This window comes from Manduca sexta, unplaced genomic scaffold, assembly GCF_014839805.1.
Source record: "Manduca sexta isolate Smith_Timp_Sample1 unplaced genomic scaffold, JHU_Msex_v1.0 HiC_scaffold_28, whole genome shotgun sequence".
NCBI lineage: Eukaryota > Metazoa > Arthropoda > Insecta > Lepidoptera > Sphingidae > Manduca > Manduca sexta.
This window is the reverse complement of record NW_023593800.1, coordinates 718,230-740,226: the sequence shown is the minus strand read 5'-3', so window position 1 is coordinate 740,226 and position 21,997 is coordinate 718,230. Positions and strand designations below refer to the sequence as shown.

At 36.4% G+C, this 21,997-nt stretch overlaps 1 protein-coding gene across 2 annotated transcripts in view; it reads left to right on the top strand.

Moving 5' to 3' along the window:
• Positions 1-21,997, top strand: part of LOC119188401 (MAGUK p55 subfamily member 5-like) — a 103,266-nt gene that overhangs the window by 49,575 nt on the left and 31,694 nt on the right. The window contains exon 1 of one of the 2 annotated variants that reach the window (XM_037446257.1): positions 19,025-19,336. The exons of the other annotated variant lie outside the window; for it this stretch is intronic. Within the exon in view, the coding sequence (XP_037302154.1) occupies positions 19,223-19,336 (114 nt within the window). The 5' untranslated portion in view covers positions 19,025-19,222. Of the gene's footprint in view, positions 1-19,024; positions 19,337-21,997 lie in introns of those variants that run through there. 2 annotated transcript variants of the gene reach the window in all.

Genomic DNA, 21,997 nt, shown 5'->3' with positions numbered 1-21,997 from the left:
TATTTCAGCCGAACAACCCTTACCTGAATACCTTTATCCCATCAGCGGTTTCACCTCTCAAGGTCAAGAGGGTCGGGATGACCCACTAAACATTTACACTGTTTGTTGTGAATTATTGAATATCTGCCGCTAGGTGTAGACTTTATTATTCCCCCAACCCTCATCAGTATTAAAGCTTGCAGCGGTTATTCTTGGCCGAAACGACCCTGTACTAATTCTGTCGCAGGACAGGGTTAAAAAGGAAAAGTTAAACAATGACGCGGTTATTTTTAGAAGTTTTGTCGCGTTCGCACTTTAACGGGTTGGGTAGGTGTTTTTGTAAAAACGTGGTTAATTTTGTTTGGTTGTTTTGAGTTTCAAAAGAAAACCCTTGTATTAAAGTGGAAGTTTGTAAAACTTTATTTTTAATGAAATGTACTTGTACTGCGTAAATACGTAACTAGCATTAACTAAACAACACTCGTTTCTATCCACAATATGATAAGGTTGTATTTTGAACGAAATAAAATATTATATTAATTATTCGGCTAGACAAAACAGATTTTTTTTGCCTCAAAAGCACTTATGAATACATTTGATCGCAATTCCACTTCTACTTTCTATCTATCGGACACAGTTAAACTGGTACTGGACTAAAAATAACAACTAGATCACAATCTCTCTAAAATAGATAGACTCGTAATGGTTTCTCTCAAAATAGTCCGCGAAATAGGTTACGTTAATTGCCTTGTATTGAATTATTGAGATCGTAAACTGCAGAACGTAATGTGTATTATTGGATGTTCCTGTAATGTGAATATTCGATTCTTAAGCTATAGAGACTATGTGTATGATAAAAATGGAATATGAGACTTTATACACATGATTACTTCTAATTAATAAGATCACTTAGGGTTTAAATTGTTTATGAAAATGATCCCATAGTAATCATTAACTGCACTGGATATAATGCTTTTTGAGGATAAAGAAGGCGTTTTAACAACCGATGTAAATAACATTATTGAATCTATACATAGGGACTATAACGTTTGAGAAGTCTATCAAATATGATTAGTATTTGATGCAGTTCTCGAAGATCTCTTCATTTGCAAAGTTACTACGATCAGTTCCTGGTCAGACGTAACAGTAGCACTATCTCTTCCTTCTATTTCCCCTTACCTGCCAGCCCGAGCTGGTTACTTTGGTTTACTTTATGCATTTCTTATTAATTTTATCCCTAATTTAAAATCTTTGTAGATATATAAGTTATTTTAATTGTGATTTAGAAATAATAACAATTATTCTTATAAATTGTTTTGACGTATCATAAGTGCAACTTTGTTCGTCTACGTGATAAATATTTAATTTTAAAATGGTTAAAAATAGTTCAGAACCAGAAAATAGTCTCATTAACTCCGTCACAGATAACTCAAGCCTTTCGTTAATCACTTCATACATGCTTTTCATCAGTTGCTCGTTAGCTATGCCTCTTCATTTAGCTTTATTTTATATTTCGTTGGCTCTTTCTGTATCGCTCGTTACAGACTCATTCGCATCTATAACACACGTTAAAGTACCTGTTGCATTAATTATGGGGTTTAAGTGTCCTCAGAGTTTAAAATCGTCTGGTATATCGTTGAGTGCCGTTTGTAAATCTGGAGTAGTTACGGCAAAAGCTTTACTTTTATGTTCATTTGTATTTCAACCATTGTGAGATTTCGTATCAAGGTGATAATGTTCTGTGATTTGTTTTTGGAAAAATAATGTATTAACTGTTGTCAGGCATGTAATATCTCATAAGGCGACAGATGCAGCATGAAATTCAGTTGTGTGAAAATGTTATAATATTTGAATAGAATGATTTTTTAGACTTTTTCCCGTTTATTTATATTTAAGTTTTCTATGTGTAATGTTTTCAAAATATCAGGATAAAAAAACTTACAAATGGGCAACAAAAATTACCGCTTAACACCCTTGTGTACCAAAATTGATCCGCACGCGAAATATTACCGTTAGATTGACAAATAAAATTGACTTTCCGATTATTCAAGGCCCTTCCCCGAAATACATAAACGTTCTGGGAAAACATCTGAAAATATATTTACTTACGTAAATACGCTAGGCCTGTGAGGGACATTTAGTTAGGTCATGTTGACTTTGGGTTCGAGAAATTTTTGAATCTATGACCATTTATTTTGTTTTATAAATATAGTACATTACACACTCTTATACATGTCTAAAAACTGTGATATAATACAGCAGTAGGACGGTATATAATATTAAAATCTTTTTCCTCGTTTTGCCAGTAAAGATAATGAACGTATAACGAATTATTAAAATAAAGTTATTTTACTTTATAAACTGTCTCTTTGGCTGTAGGCAAATCTCTTTGTTCCTGTATTTAATTAAGTTTAGCGCGCCTTTCTGTCCGCGATGAAGTTTACCTTATGCTTGGGGAATTGTGCATTTTACCGGGATGAAAACCTATGTTCTCCAGAATTCAAGTAATAACCATAGTTTTAAATAGATTTTTTATAGTTTAATGTCAATGTGGCAAGAACGATATTCCACTTCATTTTTTTTGCGCTGAATGACGAGACGAGCTTGTCGTTCGCCTGATGGTAAGCGATACGACTGCCCATAAACACTAAAAACACCATCCAATACCTTGAATTATAAAGTATTGTTTGGTATTCCATTGCGCTCGCCATCCTGAGACATGAGATGTTAAGTCTTATAATGACCAGTAGTTACACTGGATACAATGTCCTTCAAATCGGAACACAACAGTGACTATACACTGCTGCTTAGCGGCAGAAATAGACGCTACGGTGGTACCTACGCAGACGGACTCTCACATATGAGAGACTTACCACCAGCATGAGATGATATTATGTAAGATGGGTTAAGTTTCTGATCATTATCTTAACGTTTGTCATACGACACTGGTCAGAATAGAAGATAAATCATTCTTACCCGAACTCATGGCCATATACAGAACATAATACGTATTCATTCCCTTGACATGTTTCCGTTAGAAAAGAATGTCTACAATTTAAGTTGTACAGCCGAAGTTCAACTATGTGGGCAGCCAGAAAATTGTTTCTGTCAAACTTCAACATGAAGATTTGAACGGGTGGATGGGAATTCAATTCTAGCGAAGTTTTTTGGTTTATTGAATGCGGTCAAACTTACTAGGTTAAATATTGAAAATTTTATAGCTATTTCATATGGATACGTTAAGATAAAAGTAAAAAGATAAAGGTAAAAATATGAAGTGCTGTTATGATTCTTTTACTTATACTATGCTGCATGCTTCCCGAGTAAGGCATAAAAACAAATTATTCTTCAGTTTGCGAACGCAGTCTATATACCATATTATGAATCAATAAAAATATACCTTATATTCACTCTCGTAAAGGTTTTTACTTTTATTCTAATGGTTATATTATAAGTAAGCAGGTGAGGTAGCCTGATCCACGTTACTCAACGACAGATGTCCTCATTCCTCAGACAGAAATATCCGAGCCGGGGCTATGGTGTGAGAAATAAGCAGAAGCGGGGATTACAAGCGGTTGTTAAAGTGGAACATTTATTGTCATAGTAAAACCAGCCTTATATACTGCCCACTACTGAGCACGGGCCTTATTTACTATTGAGAAGGTTTAAGCCTTAGCTTAGCTTTAATCCATGCTGGCTTAGTAAGGATAGGCAGACTTCACATACCCTCTTAATTCTATTTAGTGAATTCCCAGGTATGTAAGTTTTCTTTTCTTTAAGAAAATGATTATAATTGATAAACAATATAAATTTAACTTTGAAAAGTCTTAGTTGGTTGCCTTGGGTTTTGAATCTGTCTTTGATATTGGTATCGGCAGACTGTTCCACTGCCAACTAGGCCATCGTGCATTTAATTTCTCGATATCACTTACATCTACAGATAGATGAAGTGAGAGGCTGTTGCTTCCATAATGCTTCTGCGATTTTCGGGGTTTGTTTTGTGCCTGAGTGTTGTGGGAACGAAAGACTCGCGTACGTACTTGATACCTGTGCTATATTTATGTCATAGCATTAGATCAACAACATCTCCAGATCGCTTGCAATCAGTCAGCTGTATAGCATACATTAGTCAAGCAAGACATGATTTTAAAACAAATAAATTTCCCTCAACTTCAAATCGTCATCGCTTACAACTTGCACCCCAATCTGTAATACATACCAGGGTGCAGTGAAACCTCTTAAAGCGACCGTCGTCGACCGACAAAGCTCACAATACCCGACGCGATGCATTCCGCGTCGGCTATTTGCAATTTTCAATATACTTATCGCTGCGTTTAGCTGCTGATGCCCCTCACGCATGCCAATCGATTTCATACGTCAGCAAGTTGGTTTTGTTGTTTGGATTTAGAAATGGGCTTTAAGAACTTGGTTTTAATGGTTCAAAAGTAGTATTTTTGATTGTCAATATTTATTTACTGTAAAGTTGAAAGTGGTTAGTTCAATGCATAAATTCTTATGTAATGAAATGTTGTTATGTGAGGAGTTATAAATAAGAGTTTTTATCGTAATAAAGTGCATTGAAACCACAATTATTAGAAAAGAGGGAAATATAAAATACAGAGCATTGTGAATGAAATAGTTTATTTAAAAAGTTTTGTCATATAAAAGATCATTTCACATTCGTATGTTATTGCTTGACGTCATCACTAACTAAGAATCCATGATACACTAAAGCCTTTTAAAGCTCTATTCGTTACTCAAACAGCGTTGAAAGCTAACCTAAACAACCGGCTTTTCCGAATATAAAATTACGTTACCGGAGTGGCCAGTTTCGCTCTCTAGCGTCGAGGGACCAAATTTTAATTCCACCGGCTATTTTGTTACACGGCCCACGTGGAGTCGCGGTGTTTAAATTGAATTTGTTTAGGGAAATTTTGGATTTACGAAGAGAAGGATGAGGGGATATTATTAGAGATTGATAGCATGTTTGGTTACTTAATCCATGGATATTGTTTCGATAAACTGAGTGGGTTATCTATTGTGTTGGAACTAGGAATCATAAAATTATTTTCAAGAAACTAAAGTTAAATGACAGAAATGTCGTTATTGGTTATCCATGAACGAATAAGCGATAGTCTCAGGTCGGGGATCAAACCCGTAGGTTTTTGCATAGGATGCTCCTAGAGCTGACTTAGCTTTCGTAACATATATTTGTAAGCAACCGCGTATTTCTTTAACCTTTATATTTTATGAAGACCCGAAACACGTTTGCATTTTTCAATAGCTTTCAAATGTAAATTCTTTTATGCGTTCCTTTACATTCGGGTTGTAAAGTTTATCGTAACATTTTAGAGGATGCTGGAAACTGTTCCGGAAGTTATATAACTTGTCCTGCTCTCATTTTTGTATGAAACAAAGATATCCTGTGCTTACATTAAACTATGTTTTCTTTCTCTATACTTATTTATTTTTAAAATATCTTTGATTTAAATAATGTTACTCGTAGGTGGCGTAGTTTTACTGCATGCGCGATACGGCAGCCCTTTAAAGTCCTGGGTTCGACTCGAGTCGGGCAATTTGATGTTTGGGTTTTTCTGCTCAGTATCAGCCCGGAATCTGGAGTTTATGTCCAATATGGCGGCCTCGATGGATAGACTTGCCCCTATCACATAATGGGACGGAACACACTTGGCGAAAAGTTGGTGCCCTGGTTGCGGCTCTGCATACCCCTACGGGGATAAATGCGTGATGTGTATGTATTCGTAGGTTAGTTAAGATTTACTTCAATGTAAACTACTTTCTCCTTACGCAACTTTAGATTATTTAGTCTAGTGAAAAACATGCAGCTGAGGTGACCTTGGGCACGCCACGATAGCGGCGGTAAGTCCCCTGTTCGAGGTGTGGCTGACGAGACGTCACGGCGTCCTCTCATTCCGGACGACGCAGGTACTGACCGGTCACGGCTGCTTCGGCAGGTACCTGTATCGGATCCGGGTGGAGGATACGCCCGCGTGTTTTACTGTGCGGATCGGCCGGAGGACACGGTGGAGCATACGGTGGAGGTGTGCCCAGCTTGGGCTGAGCACCGCCGTGTTCTCACAACGGCCATCGGTGGCGGAGACCTCTCGCGTCGGGGCCTGGTAGAAGCCATGCTCCGGGGCGAGAGAGTGGGACGCAGTCACCTCCTTCTGCGAGGACGTGATGCTCGCAAAGGAGGTGGCGGAACGGATACGGCGCCAAAGCGCCCAACGTCCCATCCGCCACGGCAGACGCACAAGACGCGGGCGTCGAACGTCTGCTGAGGATCGTCGGCCTCCGTAGGCGCGGACCGTCGGGTGACGAGCATTGGGTAGCTCGTCGCCCGGAACACCCCAACGGCCCGTGTGTACGGCGCGTAGTGTTTCACGCGCGCCTCGAAGAGCAGTGTCAGTATAATTTGCGGGGCCCTTTAGGGCCGGTGCCTGCCTAGATCTCAATGCCACCGGATCTTGGACCTAGGCACATAGGCAAAGGATGGGAACACCGTAGGTTCTTAGTCGGTAAAAGTCTGACACGCCCTCCCGCCCATCCCAAGGCGGGAGATAGTCAACTGAAGATTTACCTACGTAAAAAAAAAAAAAAAAAAAAAAAAAGTGACCTGATAGGTGAATTTAATATTGAAAACTTTTCAACCTGAGACAAAATGGGTTACTTCATAACCATCAACTTCGCTGGCCACAATGTTTCAAACCACACGAAAGTCGTAAATACAAGACTGCAGTAAGCGGTTGCTTAAACTAGACAAGCGCGCACGCAGTTTTGATTAGCAGCTTGCAATCTCTTGAAGCGGCGATAGCCTAGTTGGATGTGGAACGGACTGCCGAGACGAATGTCCGCAGGTTCAAATCCCAAGGGCACACACCTCTGACTTTTCTAAAAAAACTATGTGTGTATTCTTTGTGAATTTATCGTTCGCTTTAACGGTGAAGGAGAACATCGTGAGGAAACCTGCACATCTGAGAAGTTCTCTATAGGAATTTCGAGGGTGTGTGAAGTCTACCAATCCGCACTAGGCCAGCCTGGTGGACTAAGGCCTAATCCCTCTCAGTAGTAGAGGAGTCCCGTGCTAAGCAGTGGGCAAGTATATAATACAGGACTGATATTATTATTTATTATATAATCTCTTTAAGCGATATACTCTGTCCAAAATATTACGTGTCCAAAAAGTTCTATCAGGGATCAGTGGTAAATCAAACTGGGTCATGTTGTGAACCGTGGGCGTTAGAAGGGAGGCAAGTGCCGTGCGACCACGCGACCGCGCGGTAGATCACCAAACCGGTTGCGCGGGCGCACACCGACCTTTCTCAGGCTGACCTACTCTCCATTATTTTTACGTTCACACACGACCTACTGTCGCACTGGCCCTCGGTATTATTGTATTATGGTATTGGTTAAAATGTTAAGGTAATCTTTATAAGTTGACTAGGTTGAGCTTGACCGAATGACTACCACGGGGTGGGACGAACTACGTCTCAAATTGTGTATCCTTCCCACTCTCCAGCACCTTTTATTAATAAAAAACCCAATATTATGAACTATAAATCTAACTTGTGAATTCACAAAATAATGACGCTTTTAAAAATCTTATAAAAAAACGCCATTCCACTTTTGTTCAAACGTTTGTTCAAATAACAACAAAACAGCTTTATGATAATAAAACAAGTCTCTATAACGGCAGTCTCGCAGTACCCGATAACCCGTTTTCAAATTTCCTATATGACACCACGTCGGCTCGCCAAATGGCCAGCGCCTTCTGCATTATAAACGGTGGGTTTTCCGACAGCCCTGGGCCTCACACGAGTTGAGCTCATGATCACATTGCTCGTCATATGTTGTATGATTATTCGTAGTTTAATCTGTAATGCTATGGTTCTCAGAGTGGCTCTTTAAGTATACAGTAGACATTAAAAAGAAACTGCTTTTTTGGCTGTCGGTTCATCACTACGGGGACGCGCTGCCCACAATTGATCGTCATACGACCATAGAATTACAAAGACTGACAATAATTAATAATTATTAAGACTCCTTGTAAATAAAACATCTTGCAAATATATAAAACATCCGGTGCCACAGCGCTTCCTAATTAAAAGTTGCGGACGGTGTCATTACTGGTTATGTCTACGAGAGACGTTTAATAGCATTTATTCAATGTTAGCAAAGTTGTATCTATTCGTAATGCTTTTAAAAGTCTGAACTACGTTTACCGGCGTAGTTGTAATATAAATCAGGCTAAGGCATTTCATATCCGTCGTCTTAAATTGATTACCTTACTTCCCGTTCCGACTTCGATATTTCATTATCGGTCTTCAATAAAAAACGAATTATGGAAATGTTCTTTCGATGGGGAATTCATATTTTAAGTCAGCAAGAAGTTTGGAATTCGAAAAAATGTTTTGATGATTGAGGAATTTTTGAGTAGTTCATTTCCAGAGCCTGCACTTTCTACGTGGTGCTTTAGCAATATTGCCTTTTTCTTCTTCTTCCTTCAAGAAGTTTTTGTTTACTAAGCATCGCCGATTCTGAAATCAGAAATCCGTTCTTAAATGACAAAATAAGCTTTCTTTATTAAAAACCTCTATACATTAAAGGTCTACTTGAGATCCTACTTAAAGATGAGATTAATTTATTCAGGTCCTAGTCTCAAGTAACCACACTAGTCACAAACGAACCCCTCAAAGGTTTGGCAGTTTAAACTTTATAGTTTATTTTGATATACACGAGAAAACAAATTCTCAATAAAGCAATAAGTAAGTATCGTCGCGGTGCATAACAAAATGCGTGAATCATCCGCCATTGTGCCGCTCGTGACCGGACTGCGAATGTCATTATTTTGCGTATGTTGTGAAGTATGACCAGCCTGTATATGTTCTGTTGATGGCTGGCACCAGGTTATGGCTTTGGGTAGCTGTGTACCATACGTAATTCCATTCATTAATTCAACATATGGCAGATATTGTTAAACGTAAAATTTCTTGGTGTTCATGAAATTTATCACAGAGATTGAGCTAGTTATTAATATACACTACCATTATCCTGGAAAGAGGTTGACTTTTATTCCGTGAAAGGTTTTTAACGATTTTTTACTATCAAACTCAAATTTAACATTAGATAATCATCAACTAGGATTAAAGAATTATAGGCTAAGTAAAAATGATACACCTAACAATTAGCATGAAGGTCAGCTCTCCAATCCATTACAGTAAACAGTTTGACTTTCTGACATTTCGTCAAAGCGAATGTCACAAATGTTAAATTCGTGAGGAATATAAAATATGTCTAAATGTGAGCACAATAAACTAGCACGCTTCGATGCATGCGAGCTGTGAGCAAACAGGTCAAATAAAGTACCGCAAATAGGTCCCGACAAAATACTCTAAAATACACTCAATGGTTTTGAAAATAGATTATATTTTTGTTTAGAATAGGCCATTGTAAAAAAAGTTGGTAATTGTTCGCTGTAGTCCATACAAATTTACTTATATATATTATACTTTGTCATAAATCACTCTTTTGTACCAATTCGGGCGATGTCCACAAACAAATTAAAATCAATAAATACACTATTTTAAATATTATATCATACATTTTGCAGTCGATCACAAAAATATTTATTCAAATTCAAAACTTCCAACAGCCAATATACTTTTGTAATTGTTAGTATTTATTTCTTCACTAAAATAAACCAAAACGGCCTAACTTTATTTCAAATAAACAAAATATAAATGAAACTGAAATTGTATAGGTGATTTTAATATGAATATGTCCAGCTATTTTTGTTTCCGACTGTATAGCAAAAAAACTACACGTAAATAAAGGCGACATTCACAGAAACATCGTACAAAGGTGATTGTACTATTTGGCAACTTGATTCAACACGAAGTTCGTAGTTTCCACCATTTGTAAGATGCGTCCCGAATGCAGGCTGTAATACGATTGCAAGTTAACTATTTGGGTTAGCTGCACGTATGAATTGGTGAATGTTTCTCCGATGTTGAATTGATTAGGGTACTTTATTTTTGGGATTTTGTCAATATGACACTATATAACATGGTAGTTATTTTTAGCGGAAATTATTCTATATGAGGCTGGGTGTATAAATTTTTAATTACACATATAAAGTTGAAGTTATTATTAGGTGGAAGTTATACTATGAATGGTTGGTTGTATACATTTTTTATTATAATGAAAGTTTTCTTCGTAAATAAAGCCCAACTTATCGTATGGAAGTCACTAAGATCTTTATATGATATGATTTAACTTGCACTATCATTGCCCCATTATCATTTTATAAAAAAATATAATTCCCCATTAAGTGACAATGTCATAAACGTTAAAAAAACGTAAACGATTTACGTCATTTTATTCATAAACGAGTGTCACTCGCATCAGGTGTCCCACTTGTTCGATGACTATAAAAAGTTATATTCCTCCATATATTGTCAATGCAGCGCTCTAACAATGAAACAAACCGCTGTGTTTTTGTTTCCTCTGCGAAACAACCCATAACTCCACCATTGACCGAGCTATCTGTATTCATAAAAACAGGAAGTGGGAAGTACGTGACTGTTGTCGCCATGGCGACGGTGACCACTCGTGTCGTGCTCAACGCTCGATATAATATCGAATGATCGAATTAGCTATTCTCTCGTTTTAAATAACGATTGTTAAACTTACAGAAAATAATATAAAGACAATGAATTCTGTAAATTCATATAATCCTGGCTAGTAAAAAAATAAAACACGATTTTAAATTTAGAATAAAAAATTATTCGTATTCAAAAATGGAAAAGAATTTTCTTATGTTTCGTATTATAAACATGAAGGTTTAAAATATAAGACAAGAGAACATCTATTATACAAAAAAAATAGTACTTCACTGCCTGACTTCTAGGCACGTGGCCAAGAGAGCTAGCCAAGCACAGGCAAGCGTCATTAATATTGCACCGATCGACATACAATGCAAGTCATCGTCACGAGAATCGAACACGTTTGAATCAATGCACACCCTATTTCTATTGTTCCTTTTCAACGCATTGTTAAACTTGATGCCAGAGAGGGACAGAGGACAATCGAAGTGCACCACAAATGCAATCAGGTGGACGGGAATTTTTCGATTCATTTAATATTATAATCACCTTGCAGCGGCCAGTTTTTACGAGAATCACCTCAGAAGACTTAAAACTGCATTTCCATTGTCTTGACATCTAAAAAATATGACTGCGACGCGATTGGGAACGTCTGAATGATGTCCTGTAAATGGTCAATAAAGAAGATTATTGACTACAAATATTTTTAGAACGTACCATAACAGTTATAATGTCACTAATTTTAATTGACAAGCGAGGTAGCTCATGTTCCGTTTAGCGAACCATGTTTCCGTTTTATGGTATAATATTTAAAGCGATTATATACCTATAGATATTAAGGTAGTCATATAACATTCAAATGAAATAGATTTACTATACATGATCTGGTATGTTATTAGGTTTTGCCCAAAGTGATAATGCATCTAAATAACTCTAAAGTTTTCAGTCGTGGGTAAGAATCATTTGCATGTTTCCATTATTTGCTGAGTAGCTAGGAAAATAAATTCAAAATCATATAGCCAACCTTAACCATCTTCATAAACATGGTTTATAATCAATATATCAACATCTCTTTTGTAATTTCAAAATTTAAGTTTAGCATTCTAGAGGTCACTCTTTGGTGCCCTAAAATTTACGTCAATCCTTCCTGCAGGAGTCGATAGCAGGATATTTGCCACACGGACGAGAGAATATCAATAAATCCGAGAAATATATTGGCAAACACTTAAACGCTCGTACGGAATGCTAATACCGGCGAGTACCTTTTATAACGTTGTAAAATATTTAATATTACCGGTCCACTTCTCGCATCTATTAAAAGCGAAATGCTATTCGCGTATCACAGGAACTCTAGCGAATTTGAATATGGTTTTAAAATGGGGTGGTTGTGGTTGTTTTGAGGACTCGTATTCTGAATATCTGAATCTTTTGCTATAGTACTAATGGGCACTGTTGGGTTTGTTCTTTGTTTATCGTTGTAGGGTATACGGGATCATTCTTGCTCAGGTTCATTTAGTAACTCGATGTCAAAATGACCCGTTTAGGTTTCGCCAATGTTTACAATATCTTCGGCCTTAGTGCACCCCTGAAGCCTAGAAGTCCAACACATGTAGTCGTGAAATAACCGTAAATACTTTTAATTCAATGAACTGCTCTAAACAACAATAAAAAACCAATTGTATTTTATTTTTTTTCTCTTCTCACTTTATTATGTATTGTAGTCTTTACACGAAACTGATTGAAAAGAGCAACACCAGAGTTTCTTGCCCGTTCTTCTCTGGTGAGAACTGCTTTCCGAACTGGTAGAGTTAATATTGACGGAATCTCAATAATGTATGACATTTTACAGATTCAAATAAATCATTTCATTTCATTTCAATGTCTAACATTCGCTTACAACAAATCATTATGATCGTGAAGTCAAAAATAATCTTAGTTACAAATGGAGGGATTAAGTGCCGGTCCCACATTAATTACTGACGTCATTTATACACCATTCCCAAAAGCACGGCGTGAACCATGACATTTCCTTAGTTTCCTCACACCGGCCGCTAAGGGAAACCACAAATCATTGTAACGAGATTGCCTTCCCAAGGTCGTTAATTATTGTTTTTGTGCCAACTACTTAACAACTATTCGGCCTATTTCTGCGATTAATAAAGAAAGTAATCCCTAATGAAGATAACTTATTCTTAGGCGATAACAAATGCGAAGATCTTTTCTAGTTCATTTTGTCCAGAGGTGTCGAAAACAGAGTAAGTAGTTCTTAGGGATTTTATGTTTTTTTTATTACTTTGATTGATAAGACGAGCTTACCGTTCACCTGATGGTAAGTGATACGACCGCCCATAAACAGTAGAAACACCATCCAACACATTGAATTACAAAGTATTGTTTGGTATTCCACTGCGTTCGCTATCCCGAAACATGAGATGTTAAGTCTTATTATGTTTAGTAGTTACACTGGCTACAATTTCCTTCAAACCGGAACACAACAGTGACTACACACAGCTGCTTAGCAGTAGAAATAGACATTGCGGTGGTACCCAGGCGGACTCTCACATATGAGAGACCTACCACCAGTAAATGTATGTAGCTCTAGTCGGATTCTGATTAACAACACTTTGAAGGCCTAGAGTGTTTTGAGCGTCAATTATAGAGTGCATATCCTTACACGTAAAATTTTGATCACAAAATTCCGTGTCAACTTAATATTATAGAGTGCATATCTGGTAGGTAAAATTTTAATCGCAAAGTCCTTTATTAAACTATAATGGAGTGTATGATACTGCTTTGAACTCATCATGTTGGACATAAAAAATCCTTAATGCTCAATAATTTCTCTAGCTACGATTCTTTTTTTGCGATAGCACTGCTTAACGGCAGAAAGAAATATTCACACTTTCAGCAACACTACGTTTTTTATTTGACTTACTTTTGTGGTCTTTAACTAAACAACCATCATCTGACATAGTTCGTTTGATGTAAACTAAAACTACGTATATGGCAGTAAAAAGCCGACGAACTAAATACAAGGAAAAACACTTATGTACATAATATTATGACTTTATCCTTGAAGGGTTGGAGCAGTTGTAGTTAATCTGCGGCCCGCTGAGCCCTTGTAAGTGGTCAACAATTTTAATAAAATTAAAGAAAATATATATATGATTTCCGAATATTCTGATTTTCTTACCTTCCTTTCATGCACCTACCATGATTATCTCTGCACCACCCTAAGCTTGAATGGTAGAGAATGCCTATGGCATTAAGTCCGCCTGTATACATTTGTATATGAAGTGCTAAATAAATAAATATGTATACTTTCCTTATAGGAGTAAATTAATTCAGTTAATTATAATTATAATTTATTGAAATAATAAATATTACATTTTAATTACATTTTTAGACATGGGTGGATCAATGAATTTTCGTTGCCGATCAAGGCACCATAACTATGTTTTCGTGGCCCCTACAAAAAATGGTTGGTGCTGGATCAGAGGAAACGCAACTAGTGCTTCCATATTTTACTGAGTTTATGTCGGTCACATTATATAAGGTGCCATTTCGTGTGTATGAAAATAAGAAATTCGCATATTTGTATTGTTATCCAGTGAGAGAATCGAATCCAGAACCTTCACAACTCAATGAGACGACGATTAATAGTGAAAACGCTTAGCGCTCTTTTAAAAATAGCCGACTTTTGTTCGCCCCATGTTAAAAATTGTATTTCATACGCAAACGGCGGATTTTACAATACCTTTACCCTGCTGATGTTCGTTTTTGTGCTTGATTGTTAATATATTTAATAAAATATGGCTATCTTAGAAACAGAGTTATTTTAAGCAACTAGGTATTTTTTTTTTGTAAGGACATAGACTTTCCTCACATTAGGTAGTTTTTTATTATTATAATTGTGTTTTTGTTTTACCTTAAACTAATTGACGCAGATTACAGTGATTAAGAAAGAATAGTGAAATGGTAATTATTTAAAACACTGATTAATATCGTTTAATAAATAGTGTAAGCAAAATACATTAACAATTTAAAAGCATGAAACAACAAATCAAATTGACAACTTCTTTTTACTTAACTCGTATCTGTTGTCAGTTCGATTAGAAGTTTTAATTTTCAAAGCGTTTTAGTAGACAAACCAATTTCTAGACTGGCGTGTAGCTTTTAGTGAAGAGCTAAAAGGGTACAAGGCATGGTTTCCTGCACCCTAATCTAATTCGACGCGGTCATGCCAAGTGATCTCTGGCAGAAAGCATTTCGCTGCCACTTTTCTAAATTGAATTATGGTGGAGTGGATTATTGCCTTTATTTGTGCCTATGAAGTTATAGCAACAGCGGGGAGTAGACAGTTTGCCAAGATGGCGGCTCGGTATAATCCTATGATGTTTCAAATTAATATTTGTTAATTGCTTTTAAATATTGTCAAGAATCTGCCATATCAGTTCTGTATAAAAATTTCGAAGCTATAGTCTCACATTAGGCCAGAGTACTGCACGAGAGGCCTATATAGGTAATATTTCAGGAAGACCAGTATAATGTAGGTTACAAGCGTATTTTTATTTATATTTATAGTAAAGAATTCGCCAATTACCAGCTTTGCATGTGTTTCGGTAAATTTACGCTTGAATTTTGAACTTCAATCAGATACGTACATTTAGGCAAGCATTGCCCGCAATCTCGGTGCATACGAAGTATTTACATTTTTAGATACGATGAAATCCTGGTATATAACTACGCCGGGTTTCTGAAGTTAGCGTATTTAATATTGATTAAAAGTTAGATGACTGATTTTTGTACAGTTTTTTGGTGACTATAAAGATTTAGGAACTTTAAATAATGATACGGATAGGAAATTTGAAAACAAACAGTATATTATAAACGTTACCTTGTTCGTACTTTAAAATCACAAAATACAGTAATTGTGGTTAAAACTCAGTCAATAATTATTTAAGTACATTTTGTTTTCCTTTTACCAACCATAGTTTTTTTATATTTATCAGGGTTTTTACAGCACGACAAATAAAATACGTCACCCGATAGATCCATTTGACTCATTCTTCGTAAACCGCACTCGTCCCATTTCAAAACGAAATCCAGTAAGTTTTTCATGAAAATTCAATTTGGCCGAACCACTACGAGGATTTTAGCGAAATGGACGGTGGACCGGGGCCTTTGCGCATCTGCCATTCAGAATCGGCAGCAATAATGGCACGGCATCCATTACCGCTCGACCGTTCACTTAACGTCGACTAATACTAAATGAGCGCGCAATGGACATTATTTGTTTGCAGTCGATTTAGCTGCAACTGTCGATGAATTATGTCAATGCTAATTTAATGTTCACGTGACTAGCTATTTGTTTTAGGTTGATGGTGTAACTTAAATAAAACATCTGCCAAAAATTGACGTAAATGTCAAAATGGACGTCTCTTGTAGTATAAGAAATTGGAATCCTTGTGGTGTTACGTAAAAAATGCATCTTGGGAATCTTTAACATAAAAAAATACAACGTGAAAATGACAATTTTATTGCCCACGATTTCAAGCGTGATAAAACTGATTCGTGAGACAGAAATCGTCACACGTATTTGAAGTTCACCGAGTCAAATCCTGGTTGGATAAGTAATGTTGGCAATCATATATCAATTTATAATGGAATGCATTATACACGCATCATATCCAAATGTTTCGATTAACGACATAGTAATTTGTGTCGATGGAATCTGGTCGCGTCGTGCTAGCGATTAATGTAAATCATTTTGTTTGTTATGATACATTGACGCTTGACTGTGACGGATATTCAAGACGGATTGTTTCAAGCATGCAATGTTCCGCGATTTATATCTGCGATTATAGCTAATCGAGTCGTATTTGCGTATGATTTTTCTAGTACAGTTTGATTACCTCGTTATTGTAAAATTGTGTTTACGATTTAATATAACTTAGGTACTGTAAAGGAATAAAACATTTGTCGTTTGTTGAATTTGAAAATGTCTTTTACAACGGTTCACGTATAAGGAAACGTATAATTCTGCTCTAAGTGGCCTCGCTTACTGCTGCAATGTACTTAGAGTAGGTACCTATAAATAAATAACATCTCTTTAAAACAATTACAAACGGAATGCTCTAAACGCCTTCACAAACGTTTCTAGTTTTTCTATAGTCTACGGAGATACCTTATTGGTTTTACAGAATATAATTGTTCAAATATTCAGCTGATGTTCCTCACAAAAACCCGCGCGACAGTATGTCAAGGCGTTGCTACAAGGTTCTGTACTAGCAACACCGACAGATGGTAAACGTCACCTGTAAAGAATCGCAGGTGTTGCCACATCAACAGTAGCGGTACATAAAATAATTCTGTAATTGGCTGTTTGAAAATATTGTTGTTTACATTCGGCGCGTAGTAAAAATTTAAAATGACATGTTATTTCGAATTTATATTTCGAAATTCACATTCGGAATTCAAACACAGTTTTATCAAATGTTTTCTAAAATGAGTTTTTTGTCAACTTTGATAAGTTATGATATTTTTTTTTTATATATTTCTATCCTGACATTTTGCATTTTTACACTATGAATAAAATTTGCATTCGAACGATTTAGCAAACGGCATTAGTCTAAAGTAATTATATAAACTTGTTTTATCTATAAATTGATAAATGAGCGATAAATTACAATTGTTGCAATTGATTTGATAATGAGATATTGTTTGTGGAATTGTAATGTTTTGAAACTAGTGGCGAAATATTTCATTATTTATTTATTGGCGATGCCTTTTACAAAACAATTGTATATAGAATTAAATAAATATTGTATTGGTGGTCTCCGTAGCGATACAAATGTTTGAATAATTCGCAAATGTTTGTTTTGGATCGGGTGAGAGAAAGGCCTTTGTAGTTTCCGATAATCACTACATGCAATCTTAGTATAAGGTCGGGACTAGCCATATAGTATAACCGTTGTGTATATGGTTATATAATTTATTGCTCAAACCTCCATTCTCTAAATTGAAAAATGTATGACTTATTATGTTTTTTTGGGAACTGCCGTGGTTTTTATCAGTGGGGGTACCCCGCTAATGGTGTACAGGCGATCCCCCGGCTTAGCAACCACGGCAGCCCCTGATGAGTTAGTGGACCCTACCGCTATCACTGGAGGTTCGGTAGCCTCCAGCTAGACGGTCTTAGGGTCCGGGAGGAAGATAGGAGGGGATAGAGGGAAGGAAGAGAAGGGGAAGGAAGAGGAGTTTTTAGGATGGTTGGAAGGAAGGGAAGGGAAATGTTCACGAACCCTTAGACAGACCTCAATGGGAACTTAGCAACCAAGAGGCATACGCACGAGCTGTGCGCTTAGGGTCGCGGCAAATGTGCCCCTATCGTGCTCGGGGGGAGGGAGGGGCTTATTAATTGTAACCTATAATATTATGTTGGAATTGATACAATAAATATTCAAGTACTGAAATAGCCTTCCGAAGAATTGTTGACCACAATTAACATTTACTTATAATGATGTTCTAAAACTACTATTTTTAATTATCTTAGTAAATTCAACTAATTACTCTACTCTTAAATGCCAGCATTAGTAAAAGAAAAATATACAATAGTGGAAAAAGAATATATTTCACTTTTGACATTTAAAGGTCAGTGCACATTAGAAATAGCAGCTCGCTGTGCATCTCGTAGCAAATCATTCTGATTTACATAGCTTTGTAAGCAGTTCTAGCCCTTATTACGTATATATGATGTATATAATATATACCACGTGAACAAAAGTGGGATTCACATAAAAAAATATTTTATTTGTAATGATTTCTTATGTCTACGCGAATGTTAGACATTAAAATTAAATCATTTTTCGGATATTATCGCGGTTCATATATTTTTATTTTCTTCCGACGTTTCGATGACTTTGCAGGCTATGTGGTCACTGGTTACTGACAACGTAAAATTACAGTGACAACGTAATTTTACGCTAAAATTATAAGTAGACGGTAACGATATTTTTATTCAGATTACCGTTCAAAGCAAAATGTGTCTTCATATCTTATCTACTGCTGAGAGAAATGACATCACCTATTTCGTAGTTGTATCGTTTGTGATCAATTATCTAGAACCGTACTGAGATATTAACAAAAATATATTTATAACATAACTTATAAACATAAAGAAAGAATAAAATAATACAAGTTCACCTTCACATTACTTGTAGAAAGATCTCAATACAAGGGCATGTTCCCTGGAGCCATTACAGCTCACATGTTCAATCCTTTGTGAACTCAAAAAATGTAGCATTTGGTAACAAAACAGGGCAGAAATAACATTCGACTAAAATACCTATTCGCCTTATCGTCATCACAATACATCGGCCGTAACAATATCTGCCGTGACAAACTCCAGATAGCCAGCTTCTGATAACAACAGTGCTCGAACACTTTTCCGACCGCGCACACGGCTGTTATCGTTGCACGTAGAAAAAAAAAATAAAAAAAAGTAAAAAGGACCCGCTGGCCATTTTTTCGCGGGAAAAATGACATTTGCGTGTGTTGCCAGTGCGAAAACTCTCGGCCGCTTTAGTGCTTGTTTTTAATTATGTGAAAGGTTGACAATGGCGAAGGTTTTGCAGACGCTTAATGCATATTTGGACACGTCCAAATGTTGCATGACGGTTGATAGATTGAAACATTTCTGTTTGTGTCGCAGACTTGAAGGCGAAACTGAGGTAACGTAATTTTTACCGTAATTAAAACATCACTAGCTTTAAATTCTTTGTTGTATGTGTCATATTTTAATATAGGAAAACTCTAGTAATTTTATTAAAGTCGGCGTCTCATAAAGAACGAGTATATCTTGACAGATGGTGGCATTGACTCAAATCGGACAATGCGATTGTCTCGCATGTAGGACATCGTTGATATTTCTTACACTTATATAGTTTTAACATATCTTTGAGACACGGAAAAGGCCACTGCGAAAGAAATGAGTTGAACACCATCTCCAACTTAACCTAGTTTTTACAAAGAATTTCCAAACACTTGAACGGAAGATAAGAACCAGCTGTTCGGAAAATCCTACACCAATAGCGCATCTTGAGCACGTATTCGGATGCTGCATTTTAGAGTGACTCTTCAAATGCGATTTACAGCAAAGCAAAGTGTCCGAGCCTGAACGAAAAGAAAAAAGCGCCTTTATTGCACTACACGAGTGGTTGCATTTCTCGATATTGATTTATCATAAACGTTGTCTCTGAAATATGGATACTTGGTTTACGTTCAATAGTTTTGTGAGTTGGTATAACAGGTTGTGTAGCGAGTTTTCTGCGGAATTTATAAACGTTTGCTGCTAAGGTGTTTGAGTACTCTAGTATCCATTAGGACTTTATATAAATTATGTGGTTACAGTTTTATGTTTCCTGAATGGAGTTGCTATCAGACAGTTCGTTTTAGTATGTATTACTTATTTGCAAGGTATTTTGTATATTACTTACATAGAGACCTAAACCTCTCTCTTGCAATAATTAATAATCCTTTTGATGGGTAGTCAGAGAGGCGAAATTCCCGTATGAAACAAATATTATATAACACGAATGCTGTAACAGTGAAGGTAAACGTCGTGAGGAAACCCGCATACCTTAGAAGTCCTCTATAAGAAGTTTGAGGGTTTGTAAAGTCTATTAATCCGCTCTAGGCTAGCGTGGTGGACTAAGGCCTAATCCCTCTCAGTACTAGAGGTGGCCAGTTCCCAGCAGTGGGACAGTATATAATAGAGAGCTGATATTATATATGATATGAAATTACCAACAGTTTTCATATCACGTACTGCAAGTATTACACACAATGTCATTGGTTGCGACATCAAACCATTGTCATCGCGTGTCGTTGCATTGAGCGATGTATTTTGATTGTTCTTCTGTGTTCACTATTGCTAACAATTTATTATGTAGGCACAGAATAGTTGAATAAAATCATAAATTTCAGATATAAGACCTATAGGTAATGTAATTAGTTCCAAATTGATTTTCTTGCGAGTGAATATTTTGTAGATATGGTTGTGAACGTTGAATACTTAAGTTCCTTTCTACAATAGCTCCGTATATTTATCTCCAATGCCATTACAAACTGCATATTTAATAAAATATTCAAAAACAAAACAGAACTAATACGATATGAATCCAAAATTATACCAACCCACAACTTTTCGTTGGAATTTATTTACATTTGCAACACTCATTAGCAGCGACACATATTCTAGTTTTATACGCTTTAAATAAACATGGACGCGTAATTTAATTAGCAAACTTTTTATATTCAGTCCAGCGGTGCAGCGGGGTGGGTAGAGTTGCTAACTATCTCCCGATATGAAACTCGTATACGAACAAACCGACTGCGTTAAATGAGTAATAACGTAACTTTTGCGCTTGACTTCATTCGTGTTTCATACAGGAAATACGTTTTGCTGTACATCTATTGTTACTCTTTAAATTGGGTAATGATTACAGATTATAGATTAAGAGGACTATTTAAATGGAGAAACCTTATCTTCGAAATATCAGATCTACTAAGAGTTTTATTTAACCCATTTACCAGCGGAATGTTTGCCGGCAAACATGACATTACGTGTGTCACGGGAATATAACCTTATTATATACTACATAATAAGGTTATTTTTCCGTGACACGCGTAATGTGTGACATTACGTGTGTCACGGGAATATAACCTTATTATATACTACATAATAAGGTTATTTTTCCGTGACACGCGTAATGTCATGTAACTGTCATATTTGCCAGCAAACATTCCGATGCTAAATGGGTTAAGGAAGAGAAAGGTATAATTGTGTTGATTGGTGAGGGGTAATCATCTCTCGTTAGTCTATATTCTATCTGGATTCTACTTCGTTTTCCGTCAGAGGACGTGAGGTCACATTGCCTCGCCCATATATAAAAAAAAACCTCCTAATATCCTAGAGGGCTAACTCAAAAATCAAACTCAGAACATGAAACTTACGAATGTATACGATCGATGATATTTGAATATTATACAGCATTAAAAAAACAGCAAAACAAAAACTCAAGTACTGCATTCCATTTAATATCTCGATTATCTAGTTATCGATAAGCGATTCCATCACAATCGTTATCGGAGTCTCTCGTCTCGTGATAAAATATGATATATTCACATAAAGAGGTTTACAATCAAATTTAAAATATCCCTCGGTGTACGATGGCGCGTTAAATCGTGAAGTTGGAGGGGGCGGGGGAGCAAGGGGAGAAATGGAATATGGGTTTGATCTGGTTATATTCGCCTTCCTGTTACTGTAGAATATTCTTGTTCAGAATATGTTTGTAATATTTTGTTTAATGTTTCATAATTCTTCTGAGCTT